The sequence below is a fragment of the Ctenocephalides felis genome, unplaced genomic scaffold (assembly GCF_003426905.1).
Source record: "Ctenocephalides felis isolate EL2017-DRISC unplaced genomic scaffold, ASM342690v1 CF-g0.4_SCAFFOLD_01492, whole genome shotgun sequence".
Taxonomy (NCBI): Eukaryota; Metazoa; Arthropoda; class Insecta; order Siphonaptera; family Pulicidae; genus Ctenocephalides; species Ctenocephalides felis.
The window spans coordinates 38,634,832-38,657,626 of record NW_020537646.1 but is presented as its reverse complement, the minus strand read 5'-3'; the positions used below and the strand labels follow the sequence as shown (position 1 = coordinate 38,657,626).

At 27.4% G+C, this 22,795-nt stretch overlaps 1 protein-coding gene across 1 annotated transcript; it reads right to left on the bottom strand.

The window, feature by feature from the left end:
• Positions 1-367: 367 nt before the first annotated feature.
• On the bottom strand, positions 368-21,767 carry LOC113371219 (astacin-like metalloprotease toxin 5). Its single transcript, XM_026611858.1, has 8 exons — positions 21,758-21,767; positions 21,493-21,580; positions 16,228-16,384; positions 12,753-12,828; positions 9,537-9,645; positions 6,416-6,596; positions 4,765-4,869; positions 368-490 (listed from the first exon to the last, which is right to left on the bottom strand). Exons 1-8 carry the CDS (start codon positions 21,765-21,767, stop codon positions 368-370), a joined length of 849 nt encoding a protein of 282 aa, XP_026467643.1.
• Between the last annotated feature and the right edge of the window lie 1,028 nt (positions 21,768-22,795).

Here is a 22,795-nt window from a genome sequence, read left to right as displayed (position 1 = left end):
GGTTTTATTTAATTTTGAGGTACAAAATTTTAAGAAGTAATTTTAAGTATTTCCTTTGATATAAACGAAACTGATATCTCGAGCAACAAAAAAAATTGGAAAATAAGTTACAGGTGGAACCCAAATTTTATACTACAATTTTAACAAATTATTTGAAAATTCAATCACTCAATACGGGGATTATTTTTAATGTCTTTATATAATTATTAATACAAACTTTGAGAAATATTGTGATAGCCATTGTTCAAAAAAGTAAATAATGATATTCAAAGATATCAAACAAAAAATGCTTTCCAATGATGACAACAAGAATATTTATCAGAAAATTATCTCACCTGTATTACACGGCAAAGCTTTTCCATATCAATCATCTACAGTTATAAAGTGTATTTATTCTGAAGATATCAGATTGGCTCAATCCCGGCTTGTTATATGGATCTGTGAGTCTTTCATTTGTCTTCAGTGCTGTCATTGTCTTAGAGACGCCATCCTGAGGGTCAAATAAAATAAATGTTCACATTAAGGGATGGTAGAAACACAATCATCAATAATAAATGTACGAAACGGTCCTTTGGAGTTCTCAAGTATTTTGCTTAAGTGGTGATTAAGATTGATAAATCGAGTTGTATCAAAATTGCGTAAGGGTTCACAGTTGTGCAATTATGACAATTTATATTACATTTTTCAAATGGTTTATTGTCGAAATGTAGGTCAATCAATTAACCAGTAAGTTACAATTGATATTCTACTACTTTATCGGCATTAAAGGATTTAAATAATGCGCGGGATCCTATTTTGTTCAATAAATTTAGCTATTTTTATAGAAAGTATCCGCGAACTCTTTGAGGACCTAAGTCCTCAAGAGTCCCGAGTGTTTAAAAGGCCCAAATCTTTCTTTATATTTTCATGTGAAGGGGATTCAATTTATTAACATCTCGAAGGAGAAGTTTGTCATTTGGCTAATTTTGTTTTCTCTATGTTTCCAGACATTCTGAATCGTTTGATAGCAAAATGGAAAAAAATTGACACTTTGGCGACATTTTCTCAGAAACAGCTGTACTGATTTCTAAAGTTGCTATTTAATGAATGCTATTCAATGAATGGACTTAAATTGGTTAGATTTGCAGGACTGTTGGTCGTGGAGTTTATTTGCTATTAGCGGATAGATGTAAACTTTTTATTGTCGTTTAACTAAAATCTAAACTAAACTCATTAAAATAAATCGTGCTGATTAGTTGCTGGTAAAGATTGGCTGGGCAGATTCATCTTAATATTTTTTTTTGACTTTCTTACTGAAACTTTGTATGGTGGTAAAGTGCATAATCCTTACCAACATCCTAAAATATTCTTATCGACCTACAAAATAAGGTTTATTGCAAAAAATCAACAAAGGTCGAAATAATAGGAAAGTATTGATTTTTTTTTTGCCGCAATTATTAATATTACTAAACCATTACTTATTAATTGCCACTTAAAGCAAAATGCCACTTACACCTAAGTTCCATAGTGTTTAAAGAGCACACAAATCATCAATGACCAAACTTAACTATCCGAATATGATGATTATGTGTACTTCATATGGCTAAATATTGTAATTTTAATATTTTGCAAAAACTTACAAATTTCAATTATTAAAATAATTGTTATAAACTGATATATTTTTATAGACTTTATATATTTTTTATATTTTTTAAAAAAATCATCATTACTTGCTAAATTAGAAAGCATTTGTTTGGTGCTATTCCAATGGCAAAGGCAAAATGTGTAAATGTAAATTATCATATCATATAAATCATTTACGATTTAGATTTCAGTAGATATAAAAATTGGGATTAGTTATCTTGCAATATTTTTTATTAAAATTAATACAGAATAATATTAATTTGAACTCTCTTTTAATAATTTTCGAGAATTATCGATAAAAGTTTTCAATGTAAACGACAGAAATTTTATCCAATAATATATCGTACTCTATAACTTCAACATTCAAATGTGAACGTTAATTTATTTGTAAACACTTCAATCGCCATGTCAGTCATATATGTCTGTGTGATATAAAAAATAGTTTCTTCTGCAATTTTGTCAAAAAACTTTTTTTTCTGATACATTATTCTGTTGTAAATTAGACCAATGTTATAGCAAAGCTATGATACGTAGCATTTTTCATAAAAAGTGGTACTGAAAACTGTAAAAATACTAAGTGGTTGCTGTGCAGTCAGGCGTTTTTTAACCTAGAAAGCACACAAACGCCAAAAAAGAATCTTATGTGATTATAGCACATCATTCTGATGTGCTATAATCACATATGAGTGAAGTTACATTTTAAAATACAGAGCATTTTGACAGTTTTTAGTACCAATTTATATGAAAAAATCTACGGAACATCTACGTCTGCTATAAAATTGGTCTATTTTACGGCAGAATCGGCCCATAAGTTTTTTTGATACATTTTTAAATATATTTTGTAATGAAGTTACTATAGCCCACGTTTATATCATAATTATGTTTACACTTTATGATTAAATTGTAAAGTGGCTTTGTAATCTTTAATAAATTACATCTGATAACATTTTAACTGTTCCTTACAAATTCGCCATATGTATCTATATCTTTATAAATATTAATTTATTACTACTTTTTGATTAGATTTTTTTTGTAATTATAAACTACATTACAAATTTGGGTCTTTTAAGGAAATATTTAATAAATATTTAAAAACTGTACTATTGTATGCATTCTTATATATGAATATAAATAATTATAATAAATATATTTATTTTACCCGCATTTAGACATAATTGCAATTAGTCTAATTACTGTTACAGGCACTAAATAAAACCTGTAAGTCTTTCAAAAATTTATACCATTCCTCGAGTACTTTTCTTCAAATGCCATTTAAAAATAAGTTATTCAGACGTTAGGCTATTTAACAAAATTAAATAGGTTAAGCCATTTAAAAATAAGTAAAAATTTGGATGTAAGGCTATTCAAAAATATTAAATAGGTGTAACCATTTAATCTTAAGGCAAATTTTATCAATTTTCTAATGCTTCTAAGAAATCGATTTAATTATTAATTAAGTAATATAAGTATTAAGTAAATAATTTAAATCTGGCCTATTTCAATACATTTTAACTGTTTATTTTAACTGTTTAACCATGTAATTAGCAGTTGATATAATTCAAATAAACTAAAAATATTTGTAATTTTTAATTTGTAATTTGTAAATTTTAGTTTATTTTTTGAGACCATACAGTTTATGATAGTTGAGTTTTATCGAAAAAAATCTTAAGCAAAAACTGAACAGCAGGATTCCTAACCAATATTGTTAGAACATAGAACTGTTTTTAAATTGTTGAAATTGATTGATTTTGGCAAAAACGTGGACGGAAAATGTTGTAGTTTCCTGCTAAATGCAAAGAAAAGGCTTGACCGGTCATCGCGCAACGCTGATAAACGCTAGAGTAACATCAATTAGCTTAAAATGGGTCCAAAGGATTTTGAGTAAACGTTGATAAAAAATGACAAATTGGCTCAATACAATTTTAAATTTGCGTGTCAGATGATTCTGAGTGACTTGAAACGAAATTGAAACTGCCGGATTTTGTGGTAAAATTATGAATATTTTCTTCTTGGTATTAATAAATAAATCCTAAATTAAAGTGCATGATATAAAATATATTATTGCCCTAAAGGTGGCATAATATGTGATCACATATCATCGTCACCAATTTTTTAGCATTTATGATAAAAGGCGGCTGCCGTTCTATTTTTTCTTCGCCACGCACATAGCAAAATCATTTGAGAAATGTCACTAAAATACAATTCAGTTGATGAAAACACGAATTTCTACAAAGACGAATTTTTAAAGACATAAAGAGATTTAAAAGATTGAATTCGTCTCGAGGTATCACTATATGCCACAGAAGACGCACGTCTAGACTCGAAGACATGGGAAAGTGATATTGAGTGAAAAACGTATGTTCTTTTCTTTCTTTCAAAAAAGAAAAGTAAATCACAAAAGGTAACAAAGTGAAAACAATATTTAAAATGACTTCAGGATTTGTTATGCAGAACGATTTGTACAAGAGATTTTTTCTTGCAAAAAGTTTAAACGCGATGGCTGTAAGTAAGATTATAGGATTAAACATTTTTTCTATTTAAATGTGTATCGCTTACAAGAATTAAAAAAGTTTGTGGACTTTAAGCTTGTAATTTGAATATCAACAGAATAATTTCAGAAACATTGCTCAGTTTGCGTTGTAAATCGCATACATTTCTAAAAACCCCTACATTATATTATTATAGAGTAGAGCAGTCCGTGGGTAAAAAAAATCCAACATCATCTCAAAGAACGAGTATAAATAGGAAATTTTTAAAAATAATATTCGACAATAGAGTAAAAAATATGTGTTATCAGAATCTAAATGGCAATGTTTGAAAATCCACAACAAAAGTACTTTTTTTTGTTGTTTGTTTTTGTCTTATGAGTACTGTGGTTTAGTTTACGACGTCTTAATATAATATTTAATATTTAATTATTTAATAAAATGTAATTTTGATTTTAAGTTAGAATCAACAGTTTCTTTTATAAGACCTCTATAATAGCTCACATGTGGGAAGGGTAAAAACCAACTAAATCTTGGCAAATTGCAAAAGTGTATATAATAAAAGTGAATAAAATGTAATTTGGGTTTAAAAGTGCAAATGTATTAAACTATTGTATAAATAAATATAAAGTGCAAGATTGCTTAATTTTGTTACCTTTGCAAATGCGCGTTCTCCATAAATCATGATTGATTTATAATCAAATTTATTCATCAGGACGGTTTGACTAGCTGGCAACTTTTCAAATTGTCTTCTCATTGTCTGAAAAATTAGTAATTTATTACAAACACATAGAAAATGCATATTAAATTATATTAAAATTAGTTTAACCCTTTAAAGAAACTCAATAGATTATTTGATTCAAACTCAAGTAATTTAATTATAGCCAGAAATTATAAGATTTTAATTATAATGGAGATGAATTACTAGATCGGAGATTTTGTTGTTCTTAAATTATTTTTTTATTTACGTCAGAATCGGCCCCTGAGTTTCAAGTATTTAGGTTAAATGTTTAACTGATTAATTAATAAAACACTTAAACAAACTTAAAGAAATATTAGTTTTTACTAAAAAATAATTAAAACCATTCCCAATTTATGTTTTTCAAAAATACTTTTAATAATAACACATTGCATTTTATCCATTTGGTGTTCTATAAATGTATTTTAAGGGTAAGCAACAACTATAATTAGCTAGAACTGCCTACAAAATATATAACATTTTGGTAAAATTCTAATGTTTCATAAATTTTCATAGTTCAACTGCCTTTTGTAAACCTATATTATTTCAATATCTTATCTCAGACTATGAAATATATCGTCAAAGTTTTTTCCAAAATTGACAAAGAATTTTCAACAACCAATTACATCAATACCGACCGTCAGATTTTTACCAAAAACTAATCAGCGATTTCCAAACAATATCTTTCGAATAGTTTTTGATTTTCAAAAATAGATTCGAGATTATGACCTAAAAAATTTACACAATCACAATCTATGCCAAACATGCGTTCAAACTGCTTTTTGCCCGTAGCTACTGATTACAGTTGTCGTCCATATTTAAATAAAATTCAAAAACGAAATGTAATAATGTATACAATTACAGATATTATAAGTATGTTTATAAGACATCGATTGGAAATTAAATTGATTATTATTTAGTAAAAGCAAAACTATTTTACCGAAATAGCTGAATCTCAATTCTTGTTAACTTGCCGTGGGGTAAGTGATAGTAATTAAAAATGATTTTATTTGTTTCAAAAGTATCTGAACAATTTGGCATCAATTAAAAAATAATAAAAAAATGAGACTTGTAAAAAATATAGTATTTGCCATATTTTTACGGTCTTGCAAATACAGCATGAAATGTATGCCTCTAGACCAGAATACTCCCTTAATGTGACTGACAATCATAAGTATTTTATTAAAATAATAGTTAATAAATAGACTTTATCATTTGCATTTTTCAATTAACGTGATTGAATTATTTATGATAAAAAAAGACATTATGCCTTCAGTCTTTCTTGCCTAATATAACAATATCAATAATAGGGATATAAGATGGACAGTGCATATAGTATCGTTTGGATTCATCTTGCTGGTTGAATTTATCAAGAAATCATATATTGTTATTAAACCAAACGAAATATAAGAATTTAATCATAACTAATAACATAATTAAAGATATCTTCTAAAGACTTATACCATAATAAATCGTATATTTTAAAATTTTATTTTAACAGTCTGCTCAAAATCTGCTTCAAAAACAAAAAAAGCCATTAAAAGAAAATCATTATGCATTTACTTACTAAAGCAATGTTTTCCCAGTGGATTTGCAAAAACTCGTCTCGATCAGACCGATTTTGTTCATGATAAAAACCTATGGAATGGCCCAATTCGTGAACGGCCGTTCCCACATTGTGGCAGCCGCGCCCCAAAGATACGGGCTGCTCGCCAGATGTAACTCCTACGTGAGCGTAACAGCCACCACTAAAAAATTGAGAGATCAGTTAATCACCTTTACGTGTAAATGATATATTTGAACACTATTTTAAATTGATATATTGAATATCTCTTTCATAAAGATATTTTTTAAAGTAGATTTTAATGTAGAAAATGTTGGCGCTTAAAAAATAATATAAACCTATAAAATATCCCATAAGTAATACTGTAAATGATATTATTAATTGTTAGATAGAAGTATGGGAAATTTATACAGAGTTTCCAAAACTTCACGACAAGCCAAAACGGGGTGTTAGTATTAGTTGATATACCTTAACCGTAGTGAAAAAATTAAAAAAAACTCATATTGTCTGATAGCTATGAGCTAGTGATGGGCTGAATCGACGAACGGTTATTTTCAACCGTTTCTTGTTCGTTAACGAACTAACCGTTTCGTCGCAACGAAATAACTAGTTGAAAATCAACTGGTTTCGAAATAGTTGAAAACATGGCGACCAGTTAGTTATTCAACGTACGCAGGTACCTAGAACCTAGGTCTGAAGTCAGAAAGGATCAACTAATACTATGAAAATCGCTTATTGTTAGGCTACTGCTTTTATAATATTGCAGATGTACGGGTACATATTAAAAGAAACTTGCAACATGCGCTAAATTTTTTAATTTTAGAAAATCAATTACATTTATTCAATGGTTAATGTTTTTTCATAAAATTCTCATAAATGTTTTTAAACCAAACCTGAAAATTGATTTTTTATTTTTCATAACATTTTTATGTAACTATATATTTTTATATTGCTATTTTTATATAACATGTAAATTCGATGTTGTAGTATATGGCTTCGCTGTAACGAAAATATATTAAACCTTAGTATTAATAATAATAAATGTGATATATATATATATATATATATATATATATATATATATATATATATATATATATGAGTGAGTTCTTGAGGGCGATACATCAAACAAAGAGTATCGCCCTCAAGAACTCACTCATATATTTCAACATCAAATTAACTACTAAATCATATATATATATATATATATATATATATATATAAATGTGACAATTCACATTTATTTCTTTTTATTCATCAAATCAGTTCACAAACTCAACTTGACTTTTATAATAACAAACTTCATATTACCAACTTTCAATGAAACACGATTGCCCCAAGTTTTCAAGAATTAAGACATTTCATATAACTATGAATATAAAACCTTGAGAGGCCCATCCTTAAAAAATGTCCTAAAGTCTGTAAGTAAGTTTCATCAAAAGCTGGCGCAGGGTTGTAAAATAGTAGAATACTTGATAATATTATAATAGAAAAAATTCGAGTAAAAAATAGAAACCTAAAAATAATAAAAATAAACATAAATATAATTTTACAATCCTGATTAAATGCTACAACTTATGATAAAAGTTTCCAAAACACATTAGTACATATTTTTAAAGAAAGGCATCCATTCTCAAAATCGACCGATTTTTTTAAATTTATAGTTCAACAAAAAGTCTTAATTCTTTAAAACTTGAGACAATTGTGTTATTATATTTATATAATTATACTGCGGCCCTAGAAATGTAACTCACGGTTACGGTTTCAGAGTTTAAAAAAAAAAACTTAATGAAAATTAAACACAATAACCGAACAATGGTCATAATTTCTTTAAAGCTCTTTAGGTTGCACTTAAAAGCTCGATATTTCCAAACAATGAGCTATTTTTTAAATATTTTTCAAGACAATTAAGGTCAATATTAAAAACCAGTTTTGACTATAGTTTCAGCGCTGTATACGTATTTAATATTTTATTTCCTTTATTTAATTGTTTTTTATTTATTTGTATGTTTGATTTTGTACAGTATTTTATTAACAAACTACAAAGTTCAAGACATTATCTCTGTTGTAAATATATAAACATACACATTCACTTACATGCGATTCTAATACATATTTTCCTAAGTAATACAAAATTTTTGAAAAAAAAAATCAATTCGATATTTTATTTAAGGGGGTATTCTACTGTAGAAGCATGAATTTTGCCCGGTTTTTAAAGCGCTGTATAAAGAAAACAAATGATATTTTTACTATCGATTTTTTTATCATTTGTTTATTGATATTTTATTATTCCATAAAAAAAATTATTAAAGAAAAAAAATTAGAATTTACAAAGTTATGAGCAGTCAAAGTGGGAGCTCAAAAAAAAGAGGGTGTCCTGGCGTGCATGATTTCAACCCTCCTGGTGATCCGAAACATAAAAAAAAGATGGATTCTTAATTATTATAGATGTCGCTATCGTATGAACCTTGGATAAGCCAAAAAAAACTTTTTTGTTTGAATGGCGGCAGTTTGAAAAAAAAAATTTTTTTTCATGTTTTTTTTAACAATTCCGAATTTTTTAAAAATACTTAATGAAAAGTTATAGTTTTGGTAGAGGTCCATGCGATAAAGCAATGTATAGAGAAGATCCTCTCCAAATTTGAAGTAAATCGGTTCATTAGAACTCGAGATATCCTTACCGCCAGCTCGAAAAAAGTAGTTCCGAGAAAAACGCGTTCAAAGTTTTGAGACTCGGTCGGACCCGAACCGAGACCACGTCACTAAAGCGGCTATAACTCAGGAAATAATAGTAATTTTGAAAAATCCTTTTAATGACATATTTTTGAATAACTAAACTTTGAAAATATGAAAAAAAAAAATGTTTCGACTTTTTCAAAATTCTACAGTAGAATACCCCCTTAACATGTTAATCGCCATGTCAGTCATATTTGTCACACGCTAAGAAATCCTACTTGTTTAATTGTTAATATTATAAAAATGGCACATATTTTTTTAAATACATGAGATTATAATATAATAATAATTTATAGTAACATTTAGTTTTTGGGAACTTGATAGATAGTAACAGTTTTTTTTAATAAGTTATTTTATAAAAGAAATATGAATTTTATGATAATCTTACCCATTGAATATTCGCAAATAGTTTTGCTGGTTGGTTCTTGGAATAAATCTGATGCATGTGTAATAATGATATTGCTCTATGGCTTGCCTTACAATGTATTCCACACTACCTGAAATTAAGTACATATTTATTAAGAAACAATTAAACAAAACTAATTAGTACATTATTTAAAAATATCTTAGAAAAATCTTAAATTTAAATATTCTTATAAAGTTTAAATTTTAAATATTCAAATAAATTTATGAAGAAAATTTTAAAATAATTCAATAAGTTATATATATTATAATTAATATTATTTTTAAACATTTATATATGGTGGTCAATTTTCAGATAAAATAGAAATTTTACAGTAATGCTATGTTACGGATCTATCTTCGTATGAGTTAGTAGTGTCAAGCTGTCAAAGAGTTGTGTATTTGCTGTGCGATCAGGTATTTTACATATAAAATCTAATCTATAAAACTCACTAACGTTAACTAACAATTTTATTATAAGTGCAAATTTTTGATGACTCCTTGATAACACATACATGGAGTTAGGTTTTATGAATGAGGGGTAATTAAAACATATTTTATCATTTATATGGACGACTTAACTCTGTATAAGGAAAATGAAGCTATAACTAAATTATTTTTTTTCCAACAAATGCATTATTATAGATATAGTATGGGAAATACTCAAGAAAAAAGTCAGATTTCAAATGGATTAAATGAATGAAATCATTCGAAAGCCATTCGATTCGCATTGACAGTAATAATAGGAAATCCGCTTTTGGTAAAGACTGATACGGTTTGAAATGAGAAATTGATTGAATTTAATGACCGTTCGTAAAATCAGTTTAACACTTTTTGTAGGATTTGTGCCGATAATGACTTTATCGGAATAATAGAACCGTAACTTTATTTAAATTTAGAAAATTTAAAAATTGATAATGACGAATAAAGTCTATACTCTATTAAACCAAAAATTTATAAATCCTAATACTGATAAAATATAATTTCCAAATTTAATTATTAAAACTAAGAATTTTGTTTTTAGTTTCAACAGTAATCAGAACAATTTCAAGCAAAAAAATTATGAATTGAGACAATTCTAATAGTGATGTAAATAGATAAAAGTTTTAAAAAGTTCTTGAGGTTTATCAATCCATATTTGTTTATTTTCATCGCAAAAGCAATTTTTTTAAAATTATGCTTTTACTTTTTAATATCTTCAAAACAAATTTTAACTACAACACTCAATTTTAATTAGTGGTAAATATTAGTTAATGCAAAAGGGGTGTACAATAATTACAATGATGAATTTTTAAGGATTTGTGGACACCTCCTTCCCTTCTTCTCTTACGCCACTTCACGTGCATTTTCAGTACTTAAAATAGTTAAAATAACAACAAATTTTTGGATTTTTATTAAAATTTTTTGGAAAATGATATCTTACTAAATTTTCCCTTCCTACGTGATATTTTGTGATTTTTTTTTAAACTTCTCCCCACTTTTTAGGCCTCAAGTGTAGCCTCTACTGTATTTTATTATAAATCAAAATTAGTAAAGGCCAAAACTTTTATTTTGAACTATTCAGTGATAGGCCACATTTTGTTTTAAACCAATTTTCAATACAACATCCCAATTTTATTTAGCGGTGAATAATTAGGTAATAACTAGTGGGGTGCATGGCATCGTGCCTTAAGGCAAATTTCTGGAACTACCCATACCGTAATTAAAAATCTTGGTACGGAATCCAAAAAAAATTATACAAAATGTGTACACATTATTAAAATCTATATAAAATATCTATTATCTAATATTTTTGACCGCAAAATGATTTTTTTTAACTTATTTTGATTGGGAGTCCATAACCGCTGGACCTGCTTTCCCAAAAATTTAACCAGTTTTTCATCTTGTCAATGCAAGTAAAATGTTTCTTGAATTATTAACCTCGGACGCTCCGTTCTCGTAAAAACTGATTTACCGTTTTTGGCACCTTTTGTGCCGTATCTTCGAAACGGTTAGACCTGCCTTTGCCAAAAACTAATCAGCATGTCTCCTTATCAATACGAATCGAATGATTTTTGAATTATTCAAATCGGTTGATCGGTGTTCCGGAAATCGTCGACAAAAATTTGTATCTGCACACACACATATATCCATTTTTTCTAAGGTATGTCAAAATGTTCAAAAACCTTTGAAACGTAGAGATATATAAAAATTTTCATTTTCGATTTTTTTGCGATTACTATAACTTACCTTATGGGAAGTTAATAAGAATATTTCAAACTTAGCAAAGAGTTTTTTTAATTGTAAATGATTATTGATGATTTTATCTGGAAAAGAATTTCAAATACAACGCTCTACTTTTAATTAGTGGTAACTGGTGATATTAGTCAATCCTAAAAATAAATGAAAATTATTGAAGGCCGAAATCATCATTATCTGAGTTGTTTAATGATACGCCAACATTTCGTTTTGATTCTGTATTTTATGTTTGTTTTTATTGTGATGAACCTCTTCTGATAAGTAATCCTCTTGGGAATGGAAATGTAGATACGGCAAAGTATTAAACACGTTTCGTCAGTAATGGAATGAGGATTACATGAAATTACTGTTTACTAAATCACTACATCAAGTGCTCAATCTGTAGGGATCAGGATCAGGCGAGAAGGGATCGAGCCCTGGCTCGGCAGCAATTAAAGAATAAATCTGAGTGCTAAGGGACTGTGTTTAAAGAATTTACATCGAAATGAAAATAGTAAGAATTGAACCTATTAAATTTATAATGATAAGGGCTTCATTTCCAATGCACCGGATAACTGTGTTGGCGGTCATTTGCAGATCATCAGCCATCACCAGCGAGCACCTAAGGTAGGGCGGGGCACAAAGGTCTAATTTAATTTTCATAGCAATTATATTCTGAACAAAAATCACATATCAAACAAACAACTATCTTTATATGTTCAACAAACTCCTTGCTGATTCATCATTGCAGAAATGTGTTTCTTTCGCTGTTTTCCAAAAATTTGTGATTTTTTTTTATCCTATAGGTGGGATAAATTGGAACGGGCAGGGGCCAAACAATTGCATATAATATTTACTTGTGATTTAAGCTATGTATGGCATGATATTTAACGTTATCTATAGAGATGATTATATTACATATTATATATATATATTAAATATTAGATGAATATTTATTTTTAATAGAAAAATATTTTATACTTACGTAATGATGGATCTATCATAAATGGAATTACACCATTTGGCCATAGAGCTGCCCTATTTAATATAGCAGATTTGCCCTAGAATAATCAAAGTACAGAAATATTTATACACCTATTACGGTCATGAACTAAAAACATAATTAAATGTATATTTTCTGTAATATTTTTAATGAAACAATTGATAAAAATGGTTAACGTATAGATGCAATAAACAGCTTTATTATTAATCACCATTAATACCATTTTCTTCGTGCTTTGATCAATCATTGAATTTAATAAACATTGGAACATATGGAAGTACTAGTGCAATTTAGATTTTATTCTTAATTGATCATACAGGAGATATATTAATTTTAAATTTGCTTTTTGAAAAATTGCAATTTTATATAATAGAATTTGTTTAAATGAGGCATGAGTAAAATCTTTTGCCAAAGGCGGAAGAACGAATTAGCTGATATAAATGTTTCAAAACCTTCAAAAGTTGATAAAAACATGCATAAAATAAAATATAAGTAGTCAAATATGATAATTTGATCATTTTATAAATATAGTGAAAAACAAAACATTTTCCTTGTTTTCCTCAAAATGTATAAGAGCCTAAAAGAGTCTCAACTACACATACTTTAATGCTAAAGTCAAATTAAGGAGTAATTTTTCTTCATAAATGAACATAGATGAAATAAAACTCTAATTTTTTAAGTTGACTAGTTTCTACTTGACATGATTATGACTTAACATAACTATGACCTAAACTCGCATAATTACTATATTTAACCTTATTTTTAAAATTTGTTGAAATAAAAAATTAATATAATTTGAAGATAAAAGACAAATAGTTAATTTAGTGAATTTGTTTTTTTACATTTTACCTCATTTTGATCGGTACTTAGAAACGGTTTTCATTTTTAGCGTCGTTTTTTAAACTTTTCAAGATTGTCAGATGATAAATTATTTCTTACAATCAGTAAATAAAATAATATATCAAGAATAACATTCTTCAGTTTAATAAAATCTAACAATTTTATAGACGTCAATTCTCAATTCGTTTTCGAGTGCACCGCAAAAAACATTCGATTTCTCCATATGGGTCGTAGTGGTGATTAATTGTTGGCAAATACAGGTCCAACCGTTTCCGATATATAAAATACAAATAATGAAAGTTACACTATTTATAATTATCTATTTGAAAGTATTCGTAAGGAAGTTCCAGAGATTTGCCTTAAGACACGATGCCATGCACTAGTTAACTTTCCGTAGTGTAAGTTGTAGTATTAATGGGCAGAAAATCGAGAATGAAAGTTTTTTCATATCTTCACGTTTTAGAAGTTTTTGAACATTTTGAGAGAGAAAGTCAGAGAAAATGATAGGGAGATGTGCTGATTAGTTTTTGGCGAAGACAGGACCCGCCGTTACGTAGATACGGAGCAGAGTGCATAAAATAGAGATTGAGCTTTTGAGAGAACGGAGTATTCGATTTAAATGATCCAAAAAACAATTTATAATGATTGGGAGAAGAGGTTATTAGTTTTTGGCAAAGACAGGTCCAGCCATTTTGAAGATACAGAGTTAATTGTATGAAAAATGGCAGTTTTTGAAAGAATTAAGCGTCTGATTCGAATGATTGATAAAACTTCCTGTTGCTGATTGCGCTGACGAAACAATTTCTTTTGGAAAAAAATCATTTTAATTTTTTTTTCAAACATTTTTTATGCTTATCGAAAATAATTCAGATTTTAATTTCAATTTTGGTTAAAGTTCTAAAACCCACTTATATATACTTTAAATAAATAATTTTAACTTTGCAATTCAGTTCATTAAATTCGTATAAATATTAGACAATGTTGCAGTATTTATAATAATCTATTTGAAATCATTTAATATTCCTCGAATATTTCGTTACGATGCGAGAAGTTTTATCAATTTGCCTTAAGACACGCAGCCATACACCACTAGTTTCTCTTTCTGATCAGAAATTAATAGTGACTTTTAAAAACTTAATTATTTGAACAAAAAATATGATAGGACTAATTCAACCAGAAGCTCTTGCAAAAAGTGAGGTATTTAATTACACATAATACATTTTATTTTATTAAATACTCACTCATTTATCATATTAACATATGTATTCCATATAACCATTGGTATTAATTGCAAATTAAGTAAATATTTGAATAACGATATTGTTATGCAATAAAATCAATAGATTTTGACGCAAAAGATACGTGTTATCACGAATATCGAACGGGCTTTGTATAATTTAATGGATGAAATGTGTAGCTCGTAAAGGTTGGAAAACAAGGCATGGCTATTAGTTATCATTCATCAAAAATTTCATGATTAAAGCAGTAAAATTTATTGCACGAACAGTAAATGTAAATAGGGAATCATAATTGGTAATGTAATAGCTTTTTATTGTTCCCTAATAAATAAATGAACAAAAATGAGTGTGAATAATGATCGAAAAATTATATGACTACTACATACAGTTCCTGCTTGAATATGGCTTAAAAATGGAAGTGCTAATAATATTCATAATTAACCCTTTCCACTCGCAAAAATCGAGATTTTTTGCCGCCGGAGCGGTTAACATAAACTATTTTGCAATACCATTTTATGGGACCCCCCATTAAAAAAATGTTCGCAAGTCATCAAAAGTTGGCGCATTTACTTATCATGATTGTGAAATGGTGAAATACTTGATAATTTTGTCATGTTAGTCAATTGTTAATTTAGTAATGCTTGGCATCGTGCCTTAAGACAAATTGCTGGAACTTTCAGTAACAGAATTAAATATTCAAGGAAAAAAATCAATATTCAACAAATATTGATCAAAGATAATAATAATAATTGTTTTAAATAATTTCAAATAGATAATTACAATATATTTTATAATTCATATATTATACAATTACGATCCTGTTAAAAATGTTTACATTAACGAGATGCTGAATGACTTCATCTGAGGGTATATTTCTTACAATAATGCATATGGAATAAATATTTTAAACTAAATTGCAAATTCAAAATTTATATTTGAAGTATAAAACCTTGTATATTTTTGACAATTTAAAAAAAAAATATTCTGAAAATTTTGAAAAAAAAAATTATTCTGAAAATTTTGAAATTTGTTTGAACCATATAATTAATACTTTAAAAATTAAAAATTAAAAATCTTGGGACGCAACCCAACACATTTTAACAAAATTAGTACTCATTTTTAAAAGCACTATAAAATATCTGATAAATTGATGTGCATATGTCTAATGATCATTTTAATGGGCAATTGTGTTATTATTTTTTACAGCGGTTCTAGAAGTATTACTCGTAGTTGAAGTTCATAGTTTTCTAAAAGCGAGAGATAATTTAATTTATGGTTGAATTTAATTGTTTCACACTTTCTATAATTGCAAATATATATTTATTATTATATTTTTGTGCACATAATAATTCAGGATAGTAACAAAATAAATGACTTACATTATATATCATATCGCCTTCTGCTTTATCATTTTGGTAAAGAGCATTTCTTGCTAAAATTTCTTCCGTATCATTTAACTTTTTAGTACAAAAGGTTCCATCGTAATTGCAAATGGTCTCTTGAATAGGTGCTGATAAAACATTTTCAGATGATATACTAATAATAAATAATATTGACAAAAACAGCATCATCTTCAAAAGTTCACTGAAAGTTCTACTAAAAACTAAAATAATTTTTGTGACGTTTATAATGAAATACTAAAAACGTATGGATAAAAAAGCTACAATTCAACATTTTATATGTATAAAATCATTGCCATATTTGAGCTCATTGGGCAATTAGTAAATAATTCGGTTTCATATTGTTTATAATATACTTAAGATTTTTCGCTATTTCCTAATATTTAATAAATTGTTCAAACGTACTTTATTCTAAACAAGAATAATCATTTAGTTGAGAAAGGTTAGTACAGAAAATGAGTCAAGGTTGAGATAAGGGCCAAATGAAAATTTGAACATGGTTTAAGTTATCACCTTAACATACTTACGTGCTCATGACCTATTACTGTTTTGAGTTAGAAATATAGTCAATTTATTTTAATGGCACGTTTTCTTGATGTCTCATGCCTTTCTGAATCGAATGAGACCAAATTTGGAGAAAGAGAATGCGAACAGATTTTTTGCCGTAAATCAACGTTTTCTCAAAAACGACTTGATTGATTTCAAAAATTTAAAAGAGCCATTCAATGTATCTCGATATTTATTACTCGATGAGGACTAGCGTTTATCAATTTTGCGCGACGATCAGCCAAGCCGTTTCTTTGTAAATAGCTGAAAAGTGAAAAATCTTTCGTGCAAGTTTTAGCCCGCAATTCTGAATCTTTCAAAATTCAATAACCGTTCGAAACATATTGGTTGGGAATCGTGCAGAATAGTTTTTGGCAAAGATTGTTAAAAAAAATGTTTTTCAACGGTTTTTATGATTTTTTTACGGTAGAGAAACCATAGTCTTACATATCATACTAAAATATTAGGACCCTATGTAAATAGCAGAAGAGTGACAAATTTTTCCTCCACGTTTTAGCTCTCAATTCTGAATCGATTCGAAAAAATCAAAATCTTTTCGAAAGATATTAGTTGGAAATGATACTGTTTAGTTTTAGGTAAAAATCTAAAAAATCGAAAAAATCAAAATCTTTTCGAAATATATTAGCTGGGAATGATACTGATTAGTTTTAGGTAAAAATACTACTAAGCTATTTTCTTGAAATTAACTGTTGAAACAAAATTTTGCCGATTTTTATGAACCTTTTTTGGCAACAGGTATCATGATCTTATAAAACATACTAAAATGTTACGACAAACAATGTTAAAAATTAACATTTTGGGAAGTTTATGCAACTTGCCTTAAGGCAAAATGCCTCTTTAAACTAAATTTAAACAGTTATAATCATAATGTAATTTTCCAAAACCATTTAGTTTTTTCTAGTAATTAAGTGCAAACATTTGCTAATATGTTTTTACTATTATATATGCGTATATTCAACATATACGAAATTAATATTATAGATTCGATTGAATTATTAATTTTAATGATCCATATAATATTGCAGAATTTAATCAAACGGTATTAAAATTCCATTATATTCAAAATGATGCATAATGTTATGTGTCGACTATCACATCTCCAGAAGAAATACTATCTTCATTTTCTTATGTAGATAAAAACGATGCATTAGGAGATAAAATATCCAATTTCAGTTTTCCCGGTACGTGTCGCCTCATTTTCTATCTTATTTTTCTCATATGTACTTCCAATAATTGAAATACATATGCGAGAAATCATTCTTATAGATGAAATCTATGCTACGGCACACGTAGACCAAATCTACTCTACGTCGTAGACAGTAAAGAATTGATGAGGTGCGCAAAAGCTGTAAGGTGATATATCACATGTGTATGTTAAAGACAGAGATTGGAAACATTTTAAATATATTACAAAATATCAGAAAATCAGTCTTAAATTAAAAGTTAATCTTGATAATAATTAAGTGAGATTGGAAAGTATCGATAAAGTTATATATTCATAATGAAACCCAAGTATATTTCTTTTAATTATTTATTAATTTCCCGAAGGAGATGTTTTTCCGATGTATGCTTTCATAATAAAAAATCGGATTCGCTAATTTTATGTTTTCTTGACGTTTCAAGCCATTCTGAATTGAATAAGACCAAAGTATATGAATGTGTATGTGTATGTGAACATATTTTGGACCTTTCGTCGATATTTTCTTAAAAACGGCTGGGCCGATTTCAAAAATTTAAAAGCCATTCGATGTGAGTCGATACGGTTTTGCGCGACGATCGGCCAAGCCGTTTCTTTATAAATAGCAGAAATGTGACAAAATTCCGTCCACGGATTAACCAAAAATTCTGAATCGATTTTACATATTCAAAAACTTCTCGAAATCGTGCTGATTAGTTTTGGACTAAGATCGGCCGGACCGTTTCTTCGTAATTAACTGGTAAAAATAATTTTTTGATGAAACTTTTTGCGTTGATTGATAGATTATAGATCAAAGTCCTAATGAACATACTAAAATATTACGACAAGTCGTTTAATTTTAAAAATTCACAAAGTTTGAATAAAAATGAGTTTGAATAAAAGTTGTATCAAAAATCGCTTTTGTGATGTGATGGGTCAAAATTTAAATTTCAAAATTTTAAAAGCCACTTCTTTGGACTCAGCGGAAAAATAAGTCTACATAACTATTTTAGTTGTGTAAAAAATGTTACCATCAATTTAATGATATAATAATATCAAAGGCTATACGTACAAGATTTATCGTGATCGTGCAGTTGAAAATTTATCTTAATATCTGAATCGGTTGATTAAGTCAATCGAAACATATTTCTAAAAGATCATACAATTTGCCTTAAGGCAAAATGCCACTTTTACAAGTTTACTTTAATATCACTTGGTTTTCCTAATTAGGCATGCACGCAAAATTCACGATTTTTATAAATAAAAATGTATAATTAATATTGCAATTTTTTAATTTTTAAGCATAGGAGGCACGCAAAATTCACGATTTTCATAAATAAAAATGTATAATTAATATTGCCATTTTTTATTTTTAAGCTTGGGTACGGTTGTGCCATGGTACGGTAGTGTAGTGACAGTCGTTTTCACAGCTAAACTATACTGATTTTGGGATAGGGTCCAAAGGTAAAAAGGTTAAGTATGTTTGTTTGAACAAGTTCCCATTATTGCTTTCAGTCAGTACTTTACATTAACATGATCTATTGGCCGCATTGCTTTCAAAGACTCAGAAGTAAGTTTTTATGTTCGAATTCTTTTAATAATAACTGTTAATTGAATACAGATGGATCACTTCTGACTTAACTAAGACAAAATGCAAAAGAGAAAAGAAAATAGCAAACTAAATACAAACAAAAAGAATTTACAATTATTTTATGTTAACTTTGTTTAAATAATTATGTAATACATACTCTGGTACTATATAATTATCGTGAAAGAGATAATATCCGCACTAATACTGAATTTTGTTAATTATGCAAAAGAATTATGAATATTCAGCTTGAAATCTACACATCGTTAGTTAAACGTTTCAACGAATATGTCTTTTATGATAATGCATATAAAGGATTAAATTTCATCTAAGTACTTTCATGATCTATAATAGTATAATCTATATATATATATATATATATATATATATATATATATATATATATATATAAAGCGATAAAAGTATGATGCGAGTTTTAAGTGAAAATGATTTTAATCAGGATCTATAATTTGATACAAATGCATTTCCAGTTTTTCAGCAGTTCTTTATTATAAACTTTTTTTCTTTGGCAAAATAAAGAAGAATCCTAGCTAATTAATAAATGCCCCAAAATTTTACTAAACCTATCAACTTTTATTACATACATTTCATTACATCTTGAACAAAATCATTCAACACTGAAAATAAATTAAATACCAAATATGAAAATATTATCTGAAAACAACTGCACTTTTAATATGTAATACATAATCAATTGCATTACTCGTTAATGCAATTATTTAATTTCACATTGAAAACTTGTTAATTTTGATATCAAATGAATTATAAATTTTGATTATAATTTAATAATGATACTGTGTATGCTTCCAATGGAAGCACACCACATTTTAATTAAAATATAATTATTCATAATTATATTTGTTGTAATCGATCATTTTATTTTCATATGTTATATTTATCAGTGTCTTTATATTAGCTCTTTGTATCTTAATATAAAGTGTTAAAAATAGATGATGTATTTTTATTTTTGTCAGTTTTAATTTTCTGAATAGGTGTTCAAATTTGCTTCTCATTAGTGCATAAAAGTTTTTCATGTGTAAAATGTAAAGAACTAATTTATAATTATGTTAAACATGTGAATTTGAGTTTATGAATTGAGTCGCATACATAATGCAAAGTCAACGGAGCTATTAATTTGATCTATTATAATCAACTTATAATGAATAACTCTATTCAGAGTTTAAAATCAATATGTGCTTTAACTTTCTTTACTTAAGTTTTGCTTTACATTTGAAATACGTAACCTAACATACATAAAATTGGTATATAATTTGTATATATATGTATATACTTACCTATATCTTATTTTACTTCATTTAAAAACTTATATCTGGTTTCTATATATACATACAACCCATTTTTTTTACTTTTTTATCGACAACCCCCATTTTAATGCGGAGTTGACAAAATATATACTTCAATTCTCTATTTCATAATAGTAATTTCAGTAATCAAATAATTTTTCATCACGCTTAGTGAGTGTTTTGTTCACTGAATTTTAATTGACTTTTTTCTGAGCATATGATAAAGCATTTATTTTACCTAAACAATTTATTTTATCAAGGGTTGATAAATAAAATAAAGGCTTCTCATTGCACAAATATTTTCCGATTCGCACAATCCGTACACAGTTAATAAATAATTTGCATAATAGCCCCGAGGCTATTCGCATTCAAGGTTACTATAATTCATAATGGGCTGTAACTTGGCAAAATTGTTTAAAAAACAATTATAAAAAAAATCACAAGTTCTCATCAATCCGATGCAAGATAAAAAAAATGGCACAAGGTGAAAGGTCAAGGAAATGACCCTTTTGCGATTTTTAGCCAAATGGTCAATTTTATCGCAAAATTACCTGACTGTGGGAATAATAATTTTCAAATGTTTCTACATCTGTTTCCTGTTGTTTTTCTTGATCTTTTTCTTATTCTCTTTCTTCTTTTTTTCTTCTTCTTCTTCACTTTGAGTATAAGCTTTTCCTGGTTTAAAAAATTAATAATTTAAATTTAAAACGGCGTCTCTGAGCAAAAAAAGTATTGATGCATTTTATGATCAATATGATAATTTTATGCTCTACAATATTGTCTCCGGTAATTTTGCGATAAAACTAAAAATTTAGCTAAAAATTGCAAGATGGTATCTTTTTTATCTCTGACCTTGTGCCATTTTTTAGCTCGCATCGCATCGAGGAAGACTTTTGAGAATTTTTTTATAATTGTGTTTTTAACAATTTTGCCAAGTTACAGCCCATTATGAATTATAGTAACATTCACCCTAATTTTAGGTTTAAATTGACAGGGCTATAAAGAGTAATTTTTGTAAAAAAATAGAGATTGAATATTAAAATTTCAAGATACAACAGTTTTTGATAGAAAAATTTCTATTTTTTTCAATCCGATGAAGTATAATAAATCTTAGATCTCGAATTATTTATAACGCTGTAACATTAAATGAATGACATTTTTGAACTCAACTGAAAATAAAGTTGACTCTTTATACCATTAAAACTAATTTTATGAAAAATTCCTTAATTCATTTTCCTTAACTTCAAATCAAACCTTGATGTTCATTGCTGGCCAATAACTAATAATCAATATTTGTATGTGATTATAGATCATAATACAACTACAATTAACGCAAAAGAAATATTTAATTTTATTTGAAAATGGCATTTACTCTATTGTTTTCATAATATTTGCTAAAAACAAAAAATATAATCTGGCTTGAAGGACTATATTCTTAAAACTTGCGATAAACCAGAACCAAATATAATTCTGGTCAGTAAAAATTATATTTTATATTTTTTATTCAATATTATAAAATTTCAAACTTCTTTTGTTTCCATAGACAATACTTTGAATGTAAACTTTTGATCCGGAAAAATGAAACTATTCTTAGATTAAAAACATTAGATCCTAAACTAAAAATATTTGTTTTTGTTCAGGATAGAAGATCAAAAAGTAAATTTATATTTATATAAATATTGAATTTATGGCTTACAATATTTCAAAAAACTGCTTGAGTTTAATCAAACCTTTATAAAACTGCTTGGTCATTTTGAATAAATCAGTTTACTAACGTTACGAAATATAGCATAAAACCATAATCCGTACATGAATAGAATTTGAAAATCTTTGTATCACGTTCGGTTTCTGAGTGTTATAAGCCTAAACCGTGGCAGAAATCCAGGCTGA

Coding starts and splice junctions, on each gene's coding strand:
- LOC113371219 (XM_026611858.1), bottom strand. Junction 4,870..6,415: donor ACTGGGAAAACATTGCTTTA/GTAAGTAAATGC, acceptor CTAATTTTTCAG/ACAATGAGAAGACAATTTGA. Junction 491..4,764: donor GAGAACGCGCATTTGCAAAG/GTAACAAAATTA, acceptor TTTGACCCTCAG/GATGGCGTCTCTAAGACAAT.